Source organism: Nyctereutes procyonoides, unplaced genomic scaffold, assembly GCF_905146905.1.
Source record: "Nyctereutes procyonoides isolate TBG_1078 unplaced genomic scaffold, NYPRO_anot_genome, whole genome shotgun sequence".
Taxonomy (NCBI): domain Eukaryota; kingdom Metazoa; phylum Chordata; class Mammalia; order Carnivora; family Canidae; genus Nyctereutes; species Nyctereutes procyonoides.
The window spans coordinates 57,587,940-57,606,195 of record NW_026575131.1 but is presented as its reverse complement, the minus strand read 5'-3'; the positions used below and the strand labels follow the sequence as shown (position 1 = coordinate 57,606,195).

At 60.3% G+C, this 18,256-nt stretch overlaps 1 protein-coding gene across 1 annotated transcript; it reads left to right on the top strand.

The window, feature by feature from the left end:
* The first annotated feature begins 913 nt into the window (after nt 1–913).
* PWWP3A (PWWP domain containing 3A, DNA repair factor) lies at nt 914–17,806 on the top strand. The gene is given in 15 exon segments (XM_055343328.1): nt 914–934; nt 1,445–1,555; nt 2,304–2,389; nt 3,476–3,546; nt 5,240–5,437; nt 5,440–6,081; nt 7,007–7,108; nt 9,483–9,553; nt 10,967–11,043; nt 11,689–11,749; nt 13,460–13,535; nt 13,885–13,935; nt 14,230–14,666; nt 16,041–16,129; nt 17,472–17,806. Coding segments are annotated over 14 exon segments (2,073 nt in total). The 5' UTR covers nt 914–934; nt 1,445–1,498; the 3' UTR covers nt 17,527–17,806.
* Nucleotides 17,807–18,256: the final 450 nt, after the last annotated feature.

Here is an 18,256-nt window from a genome sequence, read left to right as displayed (position 1 = left end):
GGGCGGGCACCGACGAGGTCGCGCTGCTGTCAGAAACGCCCGGCTGAGGGCTGGGCAGGGCGCACCTGCCCGCTGAGCCCGGCCGCCGCCGCCGGACCCGCAGCCCCCAGGGCCGCCCCAAGGCGCGCTGCACCGCCGTTCTGCAGGCTCCCCCCAGCTCGGAGCGCGCCCCGCCGTCTACACCCGCGAGCGCGTCTACACCGCGAGCGCCCCACCCACCCCCCTGCGGGCAGCGCGGTTCCCGGGGACTCGGACTGCCCGCCCCCCTGCACCCCCCTCTGGCCCCGCCCTCCGCCCCGCCCCGCCCCGCCCCTGCCCTGGGCTCGACCCCGCGCCCTCCCCGCGCCCCCTCCCGCCCCCTCTGAGCCGGGCGCCCTCCCCGCCCCCTCCTAGCCCCCCCCGCGCCCTCGGAGCCCCCCTCCCCCCGCCGTCAGGGCCCCCCCGCGCCCTCGGAGCCCCCCTCCCCCCGCCGTCAGGGCCCCTCCCCCGCCGTCAGGGCCCCCCCGCGCCTGGCCGAGGGGCTGGGGCCGCCGACGCCCGCCGGGCCGTAGGGCTGGGGAGAGGCGAGGCGCCCCCGGAGCCGCGAGCCCGGGCGCCGCTACCTGCCTCCGGGGTGCGCGCAGCGGCTCCGCCTGGGCACCGCGGCAACACGTGGCGCCTCGGGCCCCCGAGGTCCCGGGAGGCCTGGAAGGTTCTCCCGGCCGCGGCGCACGGAGGCGGGGTGCCAGCGCCCGGAGGCGCCCGCGGCTTCGCGCCCGCCCGCCCGTCCGCCCGGCGCCCGTCAGTCAAGCCCGCGCCCGGCCGCCCGGGCGGAAGGGGCGGGGCCGGGCCGGGTCCGCGCGCCCCATTGGTCGGCGGCGGGGGAGGGGCTAGAGGGCGCCGCGAGGCTGGCCCCGCCCCCGGGCCGCGGGCGGCGGCGGCGGCGGCGGCGGCGGTGAGCGCGGGCGCGGGCGGCGGCGGGGAGGGCGCGGGTGCGGACGCTGTTAGGCCTCCGCGGCCTCCTCGGCCTCCGCGCGGGGCTCGGGGACGCCGCGCTGCGGAGGCCGGGCGCCCGGTGAGCCCTGTGGGCTACGCCCCGCGGGCCGGGGGCGGGGAGCCGAGGCGGCGGCGCCAGGCCTGGGGGGAGGGGCGAGCCGCGGAGGCCCCGGGGCGCGAGCCGAGCCGAGCCGAGCCTGCCGCGGGCGCCCCCCCCCGCCGGGCCCCGCCGCGTGCACCCCCCGGGCCTGGACCCCCCCCCGGGGTGCCTGTGGGCGGCGCCCGGAGCTCGGGCGTGCAGCTGTCCCCGTCCTTTGAGGGCCCCGCGGTCCAGCCCGCGCGGGGGGCGGTGCGAGCCGGGCGTTGGGGCCGCGGAGGAGCCGTTTGCGGGCGTCGGGCCTGCGGGGGGGGGGGCCCCCCCGCCCCGCCTGACCCCTGACCCCGTGCACCCTGTGCTCTTGTGTTGCAGGGCACCCCGCGTCGGAGCTGCCGGCGCCCCGCTTGTGCCACATGCGTCCCAGTCATGACGGAGGCCCAGTATGTGCTGTGCAGGTGGGAGCAGCGCCTGTGGCCTGCCAAGGTGACAGTCGTCCCGCCGCGATTGCGACCCCGGGGGTGGGGGGGACCTAGGAGCCCGGGCACTTGGCACCGCTCCTCTGCCCCCGCTTAGCCGGGTGTCTGGCCTGGTGCTTGCAGGGCTTGGCTTCCAGAAGTAGCGCCTGGTCTGGTCCATGCATAGAAAGTAGACAACAGGGATCCCTGGGTGGTGCAGCGGTTTGGCGTCTGCCTTTGGCCCAGGGCGCGATCCTGGAGACCGGGGATCGAATCCCACGTCGGGCTCCCGGTGCATGGAGCCTGCTTCTCTCTCTCTCTCTCTCTCTCTCTCTCTCTCTCTCTCTGTGACTGTCATAAATAAATTAAAAAAAAAAAAAAGAAAAAGAAAGTAGACAACCGGTTCGGCCTTAAGAAGGGGCGCCGGGCGGCGTGTGGCTCGAGGGAGTATCTGGAAGGCAGCCCTGCCATAGTAAATCAGGCAGTGCCCTGGGGACACCTTCCAGCAAGCAGCGGGGGAGCGGGCCCAACTGCAAGGCACAGCCGGGCCTGCTGCCCGCCCGCCTCTGACCTCTTGTGCCTCAGTTTCCCCATCTTCCAAGTACGGGTTTGGGCAGGAGGTTGCTGGAGTCCCCAGGGGTTGTAGGTTTTAAGAATCACCTGCTGCGTTTCCATCCTTACAGTCGCTCGCTCGTAGTGGTTTTTTCTTTTTTTTTTTTCTTTTTTTCTGTTAACCGTCAGGTCTCGGTAACAATTTTTTTTCCCCCTTAACGTAGGTGTTGGCCAGAACTGAGACGTCCACCAAAAATAAGAGAAAAAAAGGAGTTTTCCTAAGCGTTCAGATACTCTCCCTAGATGAAAAGTTAAGTGTTGTGGGGTTTCTTGATGTTATTATTTTTTTTCTGAGTCGGATTTCTGATACTGCACACACCTCCCCCGAAGGTGAATTTGCTTTTAAGCTCTTATTAATTTTTCGGTTACTGTAACAGAGTTGTGCTCATGATAACCTTAAAAGGAAAATGGATTTTTTTTTTTTAACGTCTGTTTGGAAGTTGAAGGTCTGTATGATGTACTCCGTGTGAGAGATCGGTATAGGAATTGAATAAATATAAGTCATACGCAGGGGAAACTTGTTGGGGGTTCACGTAGGGATGTTTCCTTCCCACGGGTTTGTGTGTCTTTTTCTCAGGAACTTGAGTGACAGGCCATCAATTTTGAGATGTTTGATGTTTCAGCCTGTCCCATCTAGTAAGATGCTACTGTTTAGCATTCAGAAGGCAAACACATGATCGTGTGGAAGCGCATTACTCTCTCGCTCTTGCTTAACCGGAGGTGGAAGGACATAATATTACTCGGGATGATTAAAATGCCCAGATCACGTATGATTGTGGTATTGCTGTGTCTAAGGGAAGAATTCCCAATTCAAAAAGAGTAAAACCTCGTCAGCTGCACTTCCAGCCTCCCCAGGTCCCCGTCCCTCTTCAGAGCGGCCTCCTAAACTCGCTTAGTTCCCAGCTCACACTTTTCCCTGCGGCTGGGAAGGTAATTGAATGCTCGAGTTTAAAAGGAAAGCACATCCTTTTAAACTAAAACACACCTGCTGGGCTGTAAACAGGTTTTTAGTGACATTATCATCTACTCTGAAAAATCTAACAAAGGAGTTATTTGTACAGTTGAAAGTAGGATTTGCCTCATAAAAGTCACAATTTGAATTCATTTTTATTCTTAAATCCAACCAACCTTTTTTGTCTTAAAAGGGGGAAAAAAAAAAGCCACATTCACCAGGGTCCTTGCTGCCTCTAACCTCAAGCTGTGACTTTTGGTTAAAGTAGAAGGTTGAGAAGGAAGAAAATGAATCTAATTTTTTTGTTATCTAAAGGAAAACATGTTTGAAAACGTCTCCGTGGCCTTGGCTGGCAGCGGATAACGGGTGTTTCTGTCCCTGCAGAATTGAGGTGAGAAGCACAGAAGTGGAAATCCTGAAGACGGCACACATCGAACGGATCGCTTCCTCCCTGGGTAAGAGCGCATCCCTAAGTGACAAAGGGATGGTGTGGGAGACGGAAAGACCCTGCTCTCCAGGTGACCCTGAGCCAAAGGAGAAGGAAAGGGATCTATTTTCTTAGACCTTTGCAGAATTTACCCCAGAACTGATCCTGTTGTCGACTGCCATTATGGTCAGTCGCAAGCATTGGGACCTCTGGTCACACCCGTGGCCTCCAGTGTGTTTTTGCCTCCATGAGGCGAGGGCAGAAGATGCTGTCCGTCCACCCCCCCTCCCGCCCCAGTCCCACAGTAAGGCTGTAAAAGTGGGTTTTGGATCTGGTTCGTTCTCTGCCCAGGGTTTGAGAGCAGCGAGTTCTTTTTTTTTTTTTTTTTTTTTTTTAATTTTTATTTATTTATGATAGTCACACAGAGAGAGAGAGAGAGAGAGAGAGGCTCAGAGACATAGGCAGAGGGAGAAGCAGGCTCCATGCACCGGGAGCCCGACGTGGGATTCGATCCTGGGTCTCCAGGATCACGCCCTGAGCCAAAGGCAGGCGCCAAACCGCTGCGCCACCCAGGGATCCCGAGAGCAGCGAGTTCTATGTTTAAATTCCATAGCTGAGCTCCGGGGAGAAAGGGCTATGTGACCAGCATCGTTGGCGGGTGCCCATCGTCTGCCGGCGCTCTCCCTGTGGGGGTGAGGCTGGTTGGAGATGGAACACTGACCCCCAGCTCCTTTGCTTTTCCTCGGTTGGAGGGAGGGCTGAGCTCTGCGTAGCCGGGGCTGGCTGTGCCCTGTGCCCTTGCCTGGCAGCCTGACAGACCTAACTAAGCAGGAGGACCTTCCGCTCCAGGGGGGACACATACTCCCTGTGCCGTGAGCTGTTAGTTTCGTGGAAAGATCGACCAGGAGTCTTTCCATGGCTTTCATAAACCAGAGTCCGTTTTCCTACGTGTTTAGAAAAACCGCTTTTGGTGCACGTGGCATCCAGCGGGCACCTTAGGCAGTGTCAGCCGCCGCCTCTCGGACGCTCCACGTCCTCTGCCCGGGTCTCGTCGGGGGCTGCTGGTCCGTAGGGCCTTTACCAGTAAGCAGGGAAAAGGCTGCTGATGGAGGTGCCCTACCCGCTGAGTTGCGATAGTGCACCCGTCACCTCCTTCACGTAAATGGTGCCGCGTCGGTGTGTCGGATGAGTAAATAGGGCCGTGGCAGCCAGGAGGTCAGGCTGCAGTCTCCAGGCCCGTGATGCGCTTTTCTGGCTCTGAAACGCCCTTGCACAGAAGTACGGAAAATCCAGCAGCCCACAATGGGTCCCTTTCATCGGCTGGCCCTCGCCCCCGCCGCCACCCAAGAACACGTTGCCGGCGGAGTTCTTTATGGAGTTGGCAAGGCTTTTTATTGAGCCTGATTGAAGTTGAAGCTGCGAGGCTGGGAGGATTTAGGAAGCGTCTGAGTACATTTTGCCGGCAGTATTTTTTTGTGACCTGGAGGGATTTATCTCTAACCCGATCAGGTTGGGGTCAGTCAGTTTGTTTTTAGAAAAGCGGAGTCCCGCAGCTTCGGACAATAGCTGTTGTTCTGTGGCCTTGTCCCCCTTTGGGAAAGCTGTAGCTGAGAGGGGTCAGTCCTCCCTTCAGGTGCCAAAGACCGAGTCGGCCCTAGGTGGCCATGCCCTGACGGCAGCGTCTGGTCTCACCGGGCTTTGTTTGCTTCCCATCCTTGCAGCGTCCCAGGGTGAGGTTCCAGCTGAACCCCTGGAGGAGCTGGCCTACAGACGCTCACTCCGAGTGGCTTTGGATATTTTGAACCAGAGAACCGGTTTGCCTCCAGAAAGCTCTTCAAGGGAAGAAAGAACTGCTCTGTCCTCACGAGAGAAGCCCACGGAACTGGCCTCCTCGCTCTGTGACCCCAGCTCTTCTTGTCTCCGGAAGATGTGCCGAGCAGTTCTGGACCTCAGAGGAGGGAACGTGTACACTCAAGGCTGTCAGGTTCACCCACCTGTCGAAAGGACCCCAAGGGCAAAGTGGACCACAAGAAGGAGCTCGGGAAAAGTGGAAGCCCCCAAGCCTTGGTGGTCCCCTCAGCCAGAGGTGGTTCTCAGGATGGTGGTGGATCGAGAACGTGCTGCAGAAGTAGGACAACCCCGAATAAAAGGGGAAGAAATCTAGCGCAGGAGCCCAGCTTGTGTCAGAGAGCACTTTCAGTCTCGGGGGGAGATGGCGAAAAAGAGAGCAGCCTGCCAACCTCGGGCTCACCTCCCAGAGTTAGGGAGAAGGGTCTGTGCGCCAAAGGGGAAGACCCGGGTTTGCCATGGTGTGGCCCTGCGGTGCCCCCGGCCCCGGGGCGCCCAGCCTGCCCAGATGCCCGAGGCCGCCCTGCCAAGCGGCCCTGCCCAGATGGCAGCCAGAGGCTGCCCGCCACACAGCTGGAGCCGGGGGCAGCACCATGCCCCAGGCAGGGGCCCCAGGAATGCATGACTCTGCGCAGCGCTGCCAAACTCGGCCTGCCTGCCCCCTGTGCTTCCACAGAGGAGACAAATCTTCACAGCCTGGTGGAGGAAGGTAAAGGTCTGTGGCCGAGAGTCGCTTGTGCTGGCGGGGTGGATTTGGGTTCCCGTGGCCGACGCGGGTCAGGCACTCGTGTTTTTTGACCTGCTCTTAATGAGATCGTATCAAAATACTGGCAGAGCAGAGGTTGCCTGGTTCCTTTCCAGCCAGGTCTCCCACCGGGTCGTGATTACTTCCAACTAGTCCCGAATCCTCATGTCGCTTTTTGTTCTGAACGGGAGGGGCCGTGGGGCACGAGCCTGGGGGCCGCGGCCCCGGGACGGCTCTGATGGGGAGCGGCGGCGCAGCAGCACGGCGGCCTCCCCCTGAGCGGGCAGTTGTCTCGGGAGTGATTAACTCACTCGGAAGGCTCCCGACTTTTTCAAGGTGCCCGTGGAGACCTACTTTTGTGGTTGAAGTCCTGCCCTGTGGCTCTGCATTTGCATGACGCCATCTCCCTCTTACTCGGGATGCTGACTGAGGGCTGTTCGTTTCTGTGGGGTTCGGTTCCTCCAGACGGGCTGGCCACATGCGGGCTCGGGCTTCTGCCCGGAGTTTAAGCTTCATGTGTTTGAACTCCGTGTCCCAGCAGGTGCAGAGGCTGCGGGGAATGAGTCGCACCCTGTCCCCGTGTCCCCAGCGCTGCGTGGGCCCTAGAAGTTGTTCTCCCCACCCTTGTCCCCTCGGCTTGCCTAGGTCGCTGCTTTGTGCACTCGCCTCGCGTCTAGACGCGGCAGCCTGGGTCCCTCGCCCTCTTTGCCTCTCCTTTAGTTGTCTCTCGAGCAGAGCGTACTTTAATCAGAGTGTACCTGATAGGAATCTGGCGGTGTGAGTCTGTGACTCGGGATCTTTTATCTTTGTTAACGGTCCCGTATCATGGAATGTTTTCCTTGGGCTGAGCTCCCGAGATGGTGATAGTGAAAGTCTAATCTACCATCATTGGCAGACCGACAGTCCTCCGGAGACTCAATGGAGTTTAATCCCATTCACTCCATCCTGGAGGAAGATGAGGATGATGAGGAGCCACCCAGAATCCTCTTATATCACGGTAAGTCTCGAGAAGCAGCCCGAGGAGTGTGTGCGTCCGCCTGTGGTGAGCCCTGGGCAGAGGCGGCTTCAGCCAAAGGCCTCTCGCCGCTTCATTTTCCTTCTGCTGAACAGACAACTTCAGAAGTGCTGTGTTTTCTGTCTTTCGTCTAAAGGGTAATCACACAAAGGGAAGAGGGCCTCCCTGGGAGGAGAGTGGCCAGCCCTCCCTGCCAGCACGCTGCCCCCATTATATGTTGTCCTGTCCCCTCCGTGGGAAGGCAGGACAGCCGGGTGGAGAGCTGGGTCCTGTCGCCACCGTTCGGGTGTGGCCTGGTGCTGCCTCTGCATCTTTGGGGATGGCTGTTGGGCCCGGGGCATCGGGGCTCTGGGGCCCCCTCCCACATGTGCAGTCCGAGCCAGAGCAGACGTGCGCAGGTGTGTGCCCCCGCGGCCCTCTTTGAAGGAGGATGACCCAGATCCCGAACCAACAGCCGGCAGCAAGTTATTCTGTGTCATGGGCTACATCACTGAGAATGAATTTCATCTTTAGACTTTCCCATTGACTGTTTTTTTTTTTTTTTAAGATTTTATTTATTTATTCATGAGAGGCAGAGATGCAGGCAGAGGGAGAAGCAGGCTCCCTGAGTCGAAGGCAGACGCTCAACCAGTGATCCATCTGGGCATCCCTTACCATTTGTTTTTAACGTAATCTGGTGGTGGTGTTTTTTTTTTTTTCTTTTTTTAAGATTTGATTTATTTATCCATGAAAGGCACCAAGAGAGAGGCAGAGAGGCAGAGGGAGAAGCAGGCTTCCTGCTGGGAACCCGATGGGGGACTCAGTCCCGGGACCCCAGGGTCATTCCCTGAGCTGAAGGCAGACACTTAACCACTGAGCCACCCAGGCATCCCAGTGTGGCATTTTTTTAGCATTTTCATCATGAAATAATTATATATTCACAAGATGTGGCAAAAACAGTACATGGAAAGGGGGCCTCTCCTCCAGGGGTGACCCCCTGTGCCTCAGGGGGCCGATTCTGGCGCTGTGAGCAGGGTGTGCCCATGGGACTCGTTCCTCCGCCGACTGCGGGCTGGTCTATCAGCGTGCTCACACTTATGCGTTGGCCCCTTTGTCCCTCAGTGATAACCCCGACACCGTTTACACTGGCTCACGGTCTTCTGATTTCTTTGGGGAACTGCTTGTTCCTTACCGAGCCCTCCCTGGCCATCAGGTACCTAGAGTGATGCACGCCTTGTGGGGCCCCGGTGTGCCTGGTGTGTACCTTTGGGAAAGCTCTGCAGGCTCAGTTCCCAGTAGTCGGACTTGCTCGGCTGGAGAAGGGTCCCCCAGCTTCTCCCGGAAGAGGATTTTCCTCCCAGCTGCTGCCAGCAGGGCGGGAGGGGCAGGAGAAACCGAGGTGTGCATTCGAATCCCCCTGGTTTTTTGCTTCCAGTTTGATTTTGTCTTGTCCCCGCCCGCCGCCCCCCCCCCCCCATGTCTGTGGAGGCCTTACCTGTGACCTCTTTGTCCTCACGGGGCCCTGACGCTTCTCTTAAAAACCGAACGCTTCTCACCAGATGGATGATGGTCCTTTGCTCACTCTGCGGGCGCTCGCCCGTCTGCAGACTTGCCTCCTCGCCTCGCCTCGCCTCGCCGGCCGCCGGGGCGCTGCTGGAACAGGGCTCGTCTTGGTTCTGCTTGGAAAAGCAGCCTCGTGTCTGCGAGGTTTTGTTAGCTGATTGTTTCAACATTTAAGTGATCTGTTTTGGAGTTTTGTGTTTGGTTGGAAATCTTGTTAAATTTTTTTCATAAATTCATTACCAGATGATTTTTAGTAATTGGTGGTTTTTTTTCCCCCCCTTTTAAGATAAAGCTCAGTTTTTCAGACTGAATTTCCTGGGAAGTTGGTTCTTTTGTGCCACACTTTTTTTTTTTTTTTTTTTAACAGAAAGCACAAGCAGGAGGAGAGGGAGAAGCAGGCTCCTCGCCGCGTAGGGAGCCCGATGCCGGGCTCCGTCCCGGGACCCTGGGGTCATGACCTGAGCCAAAGGCAGATGCTTCACCAAAGGAGCCAGCCAGGCGCCCCTGTGCCACACTCTTTTTAAAAAATATTTTATTTTTTTAAATACTTTATTCTGGAATAATTTGAGATTTACACCATAGGGGCAAAGGTGGTATGCAGTTGACCAGGGCTGCTTGTCTCCGCTCAGCAGCACGCACATGCCCGGCACTCAGGTGCCAGCGTTGTTGCGAGGCTACCTTTCAAAAGTCGGGGCTTCTGATGAGAGTATTAGGTTTAAATGCCGTCTGACAGTTGCAGTTTCTTCAGTTGCATTTGGTGCGTGATGCAGATCTGACTTGCTGTTCGTCTTTTTGTCTTTCTTTTTAATTCTAGAACCACGCTCCTTTGAAGTTGGAATGCTGGTCTGGCTTAAACACCAGAAATACCCGTTCTGGCCGGCGGTGGTAAGCACCGGTGGCCTCTGGCACCTGGCTGCAGGCCCCGCACTTCTGCTCACTCGCCCCCCGTTCGGGTCAGCTGGACCCAGGAAATTTCTTTACTGGGAAAAACCAGTGCTGGGATGAACATCTAAGCAGGGTTTTTGGAGACATTGACTTGAGTAAGGGGAGTTCGATCATTTTGGTGTAGTTGAGCCTAAGGCTCCGAGGTCCGATCCTGAGCAAGCAGGCTCAGGAAAACCCGCCTAAGAACTTGTCTGCACCTTGCTGGCTTCTAATACCGGGCACTTCAGACTTTCTCCTGAGGGAGCTTTTAAATTGTTCAGGTTTTATAGTAGGGATTGGTCGTGTGTGTGCGGTGGGTGGGCCACAGCGCCGTATAGTTCCTGGCTCTGCCTTCTTGGTGTGCCCGGACGGTGCAGGCTGTCTGTTTTTTAGGCCAAGGCAGCAGGCCAGCTCTTCCCCTCTTCAACCCAGTGTCTTCCTCTATCCCCCTCCAACCTGGCTCCAGCTGTAGGCCTTCACCTTGTAGTGAGAGACAGTGATGTTAAAATTGGGACGGTACCAGTAGGATCCAAAGACGCTGCTCTTGTCGCCGTGAGGCCGACCCTCAGCAGGGCAGCCTGGCCTCCTTGGATGGGACAGATTGGCTGTAGCGACAGTGGGGTTGATACCCGTGCAGTGTTGCTGGGCATAATGTGTAGCTTGAGCAGACGTGCAGAAAAGTGGGTGTCTCTGTGTAGTGTCTCAGCACCACTTGGGGGGTCCCTTGGCCGGCCTTCAGTACTCGTTCGTGGCGGGCGCTCGTGTCCACCCACATTTGTCACCCTTTTCCTGGACCTCTCCTCATTCTTTACTTTTACCAGTTCCCCTGGGGGCCCTGCTCGGTAAGGGATCTCCAAGGTCGCATGTTCCTAGGGCAAGCTCTTGGTTTACAGCTGAGCAGGGACACGGGCACCGGGCAGGGAGGAGGCTGCTCTGAGTCAGGCACTGCTGCCTCTGTATCCTTGGCTTGTCCCACCTGCCTGAGCTCACTTTGCTCAGGGCTAGTGTTAAGTGGTTATTGTATCACCACTCGAGTGGGTACTATACTAAATATTGATATAGAGGACGTTGATATTGAAAATGAGGGCAGGCCAGGGGAGAGTCGCAGGTGTGCAAAGGTAGCAGTAAGTGTGGTTCTCTATTAAACACAGCGAAATCTTGCCTGGTCTTGCTCATACGTGAGCAGTGAGAGTGGGGCATGAAGCAGACGAGGGAGGTGTCTGAGTATCTGACCCGGGGCCTTTGCCTTGGTCACCCCCAGCCAGCAGCATTCCTTATCACACGCCAGCCTTGTGCCACCTTGTCAGGGAGGTATTTCAAAAGCCTTATCTCTTCTGAGTTTTTGATGCGTTATTTTGTTCGATTTGCCAACAGGTCAAGAGCGTCAGGCGGAGAGATAAGAAAGCCAGCGTGCTCTTTATCGAGGGGCACATGGACCCAAAAGGAAGAGGGTAACCCAGCCATCTGCTCTCTGCAAATGCCTCCCCGGGGAAGGCCTGCTGGCTCGGGGGTGCTGGGACGGTCGGGAGGGGGCTGGGGTCCAGGGCCTGGTCGGGCTCATGTGCCCCTGTGATCCCGCTCCCTGGAGGAAGAATCCACACAGGGCTGTGTTGAAACGGACTGCCCAGACCATCCAGTTTTCAAAACTTTATGTGCTGCCTTTGAAAGGCAGCCCAGTCAGACGCTCAGTGGATCCCGCCCGTTCTCCACGAATTCTGCTACACTCTGGTGGTCGCAGGTGCTGTGAGCGGCGACCCTGCCTCCACCTGTTTTGCCTTTTGGTTAGTTCTAACCACTTAATCCCGGGGTGAATATGCACACGCACGTGCCTGTCTGCTCGAAGGGTGCTTTGGAAACACAGCTCAGAGCCTCTGGCCCTTGGGTGCTGCCTCCACCTCCCACGCATGGCCAGGGGTGTGTGTGAGTCACATGGTGGCCCCAGCCACATCCCCTAGCAACCGTCTCGGGGGCTTCCACGGCAGCTGGTGGAGCAGAGGCCCCCGCCACCCCTCCTAGTTCCATCAGAGGAAAGGAAAACGTCGTCTTGGGTCACAAGATGTAGTTGCTTAATGTTAACCTTCCCTCTCTGCTTCCAGCATCACGGTGTCTCTCAAAAGATTGAAGCACTTTGACTGTAAAGAGAAACAAGAACTTCTGGTAGGTGAACTGTCGGTGCCCGTGCGAAGCGGCCGCCTGGGTGGCTGTGGTCTGCTGGCCCGGCTTCCAGCTCTTTCTTCTGGGAAGTTGCCCGCCACCCCCCGGGGAGTCGGGCTTTTGGCGCAGAGGATGATTTGCCCAGGTGCAGGCCCGCTCCTCGAAGCGCGCGGTGGCCCGGAGGCTGCCCCTGCACAGGGCGTGGGCACAGCAGGCCTGCACGCGTGTGGGGGGACCCAGGTGCTCGGCCGCGTGGGCCACGATGGCGCCCCACGAGGGCTTCCCGTTGGCCAGTGGCCGAGCCCATGAGGCACGAGGCACGTGTCCGCTCGTCAGCTGTCTGTTCAGCCCTGAGGTGCTTTGTGTGGGATAACAGCTCTCAGGCTGCAAACCCAGCCCGTGGCGGTGGGGGGGGGGGGTCGTTCTTGTCCCAGCCCGGTGAGCGGACTCCAGGCTTCGTGTCATGGGGCACCTTCTTGGTGGACTGATGTGAAGGCCCTGAGCACAGCGGGCACCCACATTGGACCCCGGCCTTCGTTTCCTTCCCCTGGCGTGCGTGTCCCTGTGACGTGGTCCTGCTCCCCGCCTGTGAGTCTGTTCACAGCAGCTTCCAAGCAGCTGCCTGCGCTGGGCGCCCAGTCCCCATCAGGGTGCCCGTGAGCAGAGCCCGGTTCTGCAAGAGGGCCAGCCGTGGCAAGCACAAGCCCGCCAGCTGGGCGCCCGCCCTTCCAGCCGGTGGCCGGCCCTGACCCCATGGCCGTTCTCGGGGATCTGGATAGCTTTCCCAGAGTGGGGGTGGGGTGGGGGCTTGTCAGGACGGCAGGAATCTTGCTCTGAGGTCTGTGTTCCAAGGACACAAAGAACTGTTCTACGACAAAGACGGCGTGTGGCCTCGTGTAATCCAGACACTGGGACGATGCCTATTGCCCGACTTCCTGCTCCCTGAGAAGAGTCAGGCACCTCTGTGAAGTGGGGTGCACTAGGTCACTGAGGGGCCGTGGAGGTGGCAAGAGCGCCTCTCCCTGGAGCCGCCATTTGTACTGTCCTGGGTGGTGTTGATGGGCGGCAGGGCCGTCGGGGTCATGGCTCTGAGCTCTGCCTTCCTGAGCGAGGAGTGGCACCAGCTGCTGTCCCCAGCTCGCACCTGCCGCGTGCTGGACTAGTGCTGGACGACAGGAGGAGGGCTGGGCTGGGGTGGTGGTGACGCAGGGGGGATCCATCGGGCCAGTGGGCCATCGTCCCAGCTCCGGTCCTCACGGGGCCGGCGGGGGCTTGTCCTCCGTTGGCAGGTGAGGACCTTGAGGCCCAGCTGGGCCTCCCCCCCGGTAGCGTCCTTCCATCCTAGGACAGAACTTCCGACCGAGCCGACGCCGTTCTAAACCAAGGACACAAAGACTCTTCTTAGAAGGGTTTGTTTTGTACGACTTTGAAGTCTTCTCCGGGCACCGTCAGCCACGTTGGGATGCTTGCCTCCTTCCTGTTTAGGGCCCCCGCTCTGCCGCCCCACAGCGCTCAGCTCCCCCGTGACGGCTCTGTGAGCAGCGCCAGCCGCAGCCCCGGGCCTCCGTGTGCATCTGCACATGTGGCGGCAGCAGCCCCGCACGGGGGCGTCTCCCGGGCTTGCTGTCTGGACGCAGGACCCGAGGAACCAGGAAGGGTTGGAAGAGCCCCCCTGGCTTCCTGCTGACCCCTGCTGTCTGCGTCTTGTTGCAGAATGAGGCCAAGGAGGACTTCGACCAGGCCATCGGCTGGTGCGTCTCCTTGATCACCGACTACAGGGTCCGGCTCGGTACGTGGGGCTGTGCGGCCTTGGACACGGGGACCGGGTTGGGGCAGAGCGTGGGCCTGTGGCCCGCGACAGGCTTGTCCCCAGCAAGGGAGGTGGGCAGACACGCAGGCGAGGGCTGAAACGCGGCGTGTGAACGGAAGGCAGACTTCGCTGTGAGTCCGAGCTGGTGTGTAGCCGCCCCCAGGATGTGGCACGGACAGCGGCGCTGGTGTAGGTGTGCCGTCGGCCCTCGTGGACAGGGGTCCGGGTGGGGCAGACACGAGGCAGTCGTGTGACCCAGCGTCCCGCGGGGCCGTTCCGGCGCCATGTCTGACGCTGTGACACGGCTGTCCTTGTGCCTTCTCTGCAGGCTGTGGCTCTTTTGCTGGCTCTTTCCTTGAATACTACGCTGCCGACATCAGTGAGTCCGGCAAGTCCTCTTGGGGGTGGGACGCTCGGGAGGGGGTGCGCCTGGGTGCAGGCTGCCCCGTGTCCCCAGCCTGACGCTAGACCCCTGGGGACGCCCTGACTGCCCTCTGCCGCCCGAGCTTTGGGTGAACTGATGGTCACCCCGTAGCCTGTTGCCCTGTGTCATCAAGGAGTGGAGGTGGGGGTGTCGGTGCTCCCTGGGCCACCCCCCAGTGACGCAGCAAAGGAAGGCCGCAGGGAGCCCCCCCACAGGCCGGCCGTCCACGGACCTGTCGCTCCCCCGCAGGTTATCCCGTCCGCAAGTCCATTCAGCAGGACGTCTTGGGGACCAGGTTCCCCCAGCTGAGCAAGGAGGACCCCGAGGAGCCTGCGGCGGGGAGCCCCCAGGGGAGGAGGCAGCCCTGCAGGAAGGTCCTCCCCGACCGCTCCCGGGCCGCCCGGGACCGCGCCAACCAGAAGCTGGTGGAATACATCGTGAAAGCCAGGGGCGCCGAGGGCCACCTGCGGGCCATCCTGAAGAACAGGAAGCCGTCCCGGTGGTTGAACACGTTTCTGAGTTCGGGTCAGTACATGACATGCGTGGAGACGTACCTGGAGGACGAGGAGCAGCTGGACCTGGTGGTGAAGTACCTGCAGGGCGTCTACCAGGAGACGGGCAGCAGGACGCTGGCTCGGGTCAATGGCGACAGGATCCGGTTCATCCTGGATGTCCTGCTCCCCGAAGTGAGTGGTGGCCAGAGCCCATCCGCAGGTGGGATGGGGGCTGCGGCCAGGGCCCCGGGCCGCCCGCGAGGCCATTGCAGGGTGACTGGGCCCCAGTGTTGAGACCTCAGGCCGGGGGCACGAAAGCCATGTGCACGTGGAAATCTTTGCAGAACAGATGTGGCGGCGGCAAGGGAGTCGTGATCCCCCGGAGGCCCAGCCGGGCTTCGGCTGGCGGGAGCACAACGGGATCCCTGGTTTTCAGGGTCCGAGGGGGCAGGAGCGTGTGCAGGAGGAGTTACCCGACTCAAAAACTCTCCTTTTGTGACAAGAAGCTTTCGAATACGTACAAAGGGAAAGTATTGTCTGGAAGCCTCTGTGCCCGACACCCGTTTGGATCGGTGACCTCTGTCTGTATCTCCTGCTCCCTCCCCCAGATAACTGGGGGGGAATTCCCAAACATTTTTTTCATGCTTGGGTGCTCCAGTGTGTGTCTTCAAGGAAGGGGTGGTCCCGTGTGGGGATGGCTGTGGTTCTTGCTGTGGGGGGCAGAGGCCACTGGATCTCCACGGTGCCGGGTCACCTCCTAACTGACCTGCCTGATGTCAGCAGTGCCGGGGGAGGGGGCAGGGAGTGAGCTCTGTTCTAGACCGTGAAGCCTCTATTTCTTTGTTTTTAAGCTTTTTTTTTTTTTTTAAAGATTTTATTTATTAATGAAAGACAGACGGAGGGGGGGGGGCAGAGACACAGGCCGAGGGAGAAGCAGGCTCCCTGCAGGGAGCCCCATGCGGGACTCGATCCCGGGACCCTGGGGTCATGCCCTGGGCCGAAGGCAGACGGTCTACCGCTGAGCCCCTGGGTGTCCCCACATGGGGGGGTTTTAAAAGCACTTGCCAGGGGTGCCTGGGAGGCTCCAACCATGAAGTATCTGCCTTTATAGCTCACGTCACGATCTCGGGGTCCTGGATCAAGCCCCACGTTGGGCTCCCGCTCTGCCTCTGCGCCTCCTGTACACTGTCCCCCTCCTCCCTCTTTTCAAATGAATAAATATTCAGAAAATAAAAAATCACATCGGAAGTGACCAGGGTTCTGCTGCTGCTTCTGAAGAAACAAACAAGGGTTCCTCAACGTCAGACGTGCTCTGTGCTCAGATGATGTATTTTTCCGGTTGTTTGAACAGTGAACTCAGGAATGCTCACGAGTGGGCTTGTTGGTTTCGGTCCCGTGCCTTTTTCGGGTTCTGGGGACACGAAGTCTCACGTGTCATCCAAGAGCCTGGGTCACTGACACGGGACGTGTCCCTTCAGGCAGAGCCGTCCTGGGCCCTCGCGCAGCCCTGAGCTCCCCGTGCAGCCCGGCCCTGCCCTCGGCTGAGCGCCCTCTGCCCCCTTGCAGGCCATCATCTGTGCTATCGCGGCGGTGGACGCCGTGGATTACAAGACGGCCGAGGAGAAGTACCTCAGGGGACCGTCCCTCGGCTACCGGTAGGCTGCTCAGGGCGCCGCTCCCAAGGCGGCGGCGGTGTGTGCGGAGGGGCTGGCGTTCCCTCGCGCCCGTGGCCGCGGTGGAGGTCCCTCCCCGACACGCCGGCCCGGGTGGCGGCGGGGGGACACGCTGCATGCGCTCAAGGGCGCCGGGAGCTGTCGGCTGGCACTTGCCGAGGCCCCAGTGAGGCCGGTGGGGACGGTCCCTGGCGAGCCCCCTGCCACCCGAGCAGGTGCAGCTGGACCGCAGCCCGGGCGCGCCACGGCCGACGTGCCGTCCTCCGGGTGCCCCCGGGCGCGTGCCGGGCCCGCCGCGCCAGTCACCCTCAGCCGGCGCCGCCAATTGCGTCTCGGGCCTTCGCCCCTCGCCTCAGCGCCGAGGCCGTTTGAGAAAACATTACACGCTGCAGTCGCCCGGGCGGCCGGGAGCCGGGGAGAAGAATGCCGTGATCAAGACGTCTCGGCCGGCCGCTAGCCCCGGGCCCGCGCCCCCGCGCCCCCGCGCCCCTAATCCCGTCTCTGGGCTCGCTGCCAGCCGCGCTGGGAACAGGCCGGGCCCGCGTGCCGGTGACAGGCTGAAGACTCAACTAGGGTCGCGGGCCGGGTCTCCGGGGCCCGCCGGGCACGCTGTCACGGGTGCCGGGCAGCGGCTCCCAGGCGGCCCCCAAGCGTCCCACGGCCGTCGCGGTGGTCCCTCGACACACGGATTCGGGACGGTGTTGGTGGGGGAGCGGGGTTGGCGCCGTGCTCGGCCCCCGCCGCGCGCTCTCCTCTGGGGACGGGCCGGACTGTCCCGCAGGTGAGCCTGTGCTCCGGCGCTGCCGCTGCTCCTCGCTGCGGGGTGGCGGGCTGCCTGCCCTGACGCCAGGGGTGTGCCCTTCCCCGGTGGGGGCGGCCACTGTGGCCCCCACCGAGCTCGCCTGCTCCCCCCTCGTCTCCGCGGAGCCTCGCGCCCGTGCGATCGTGGTTACCGTCGCCTTCCTGTCGCCGTGGCTCCCCAAGCGCTGGGAATGCCATTCCTCTTACCGGGGGTCCCTTGGTGTCTCCCCGGGAGCTGTGAGGATAATTTCATAATTTATTCTCTTTAAAAAGTCTTTTTTTTTTTTTTTAACTGTGGTAAAAAGCACATAACGTAAAATTCACCACCGTAACCGTCTCTGAGCGTACAGCACAGGGCATGGAGCACCCTCACCCTGCTGCACACCCACCCCCACCACCATCTCCAGAACCTTCCGCCTCCCCCCACAGAGACCCCGTCCCCAGGAAGCACTGGCTGGTCTGTTTCATATTTTAAGGCATGATGAGTCGCTAAAATGACGTTATCTCCTTATATTTTCTGAAGGGAAAAAGAAATATTCGATAAACAGCTCCTAGAAGAAAGGAGTCAGCGGTGCTGACGCTGGAGGGCCGCGGCGGTCCGGTCCGGTCCGGTCGGTGGCGGGAGAGCCCTGCCTGCAGGGCCGGGCCTGGGAAGTGCTCGCTTCTCCTCCGGGGGTGCTCTTTTCCTGGTTTTTTGGAAGGTATTGTTTCTGAAAGGTTTTTGAAACAAAAACGTGTTTTATTTTGCTCCATATCATTACCTGTGACTGTACTGTATTGTTGAATATAAGGTGCGCACTTGGTTTTTTATGTTAAAAAGCACTGTATCCACTATTAAACAGGAGTTTTGAGAAAGTCTGTCGGATGCGTTCCTGCAGGACAGAGTGTTTTCTCTTTGCCCCCTCGCCTGTGCCTGTGCTCCTGAGGCCAGACGGGGCTGCTCCATGTCTCGCGGTGCACCGAGGTCCCCTCCCCATGCGGGAGAACGGCGTCCCCCCGGCCCCCGGCCCCCGGGGGCAGCGAGTCTCCTACGAGCGCACCCTGCCCATCGTGGGGATTTTCGTGTGTGGCTGCGTCTGGCCTGGCACTGAGTGCGGTCTCCCTGGCCAGGCTCTGCGGCTCCTGCTTGGCCCCGGGGCTGCGACCTCCCACCCACGGTGGCCGCAGTCATTGTGCGTGCGGCTGCAGGTCACAACGTCAGGGACAGGACTGTGTCACGCGGGCCGGCTCCTGCGGAAGCAAGGCCTTTGTCTGGAGGCCGCGTTCACATTCCTGCCTGGGCCCAAAGAAGGCGGGAGGCAGCTGGTG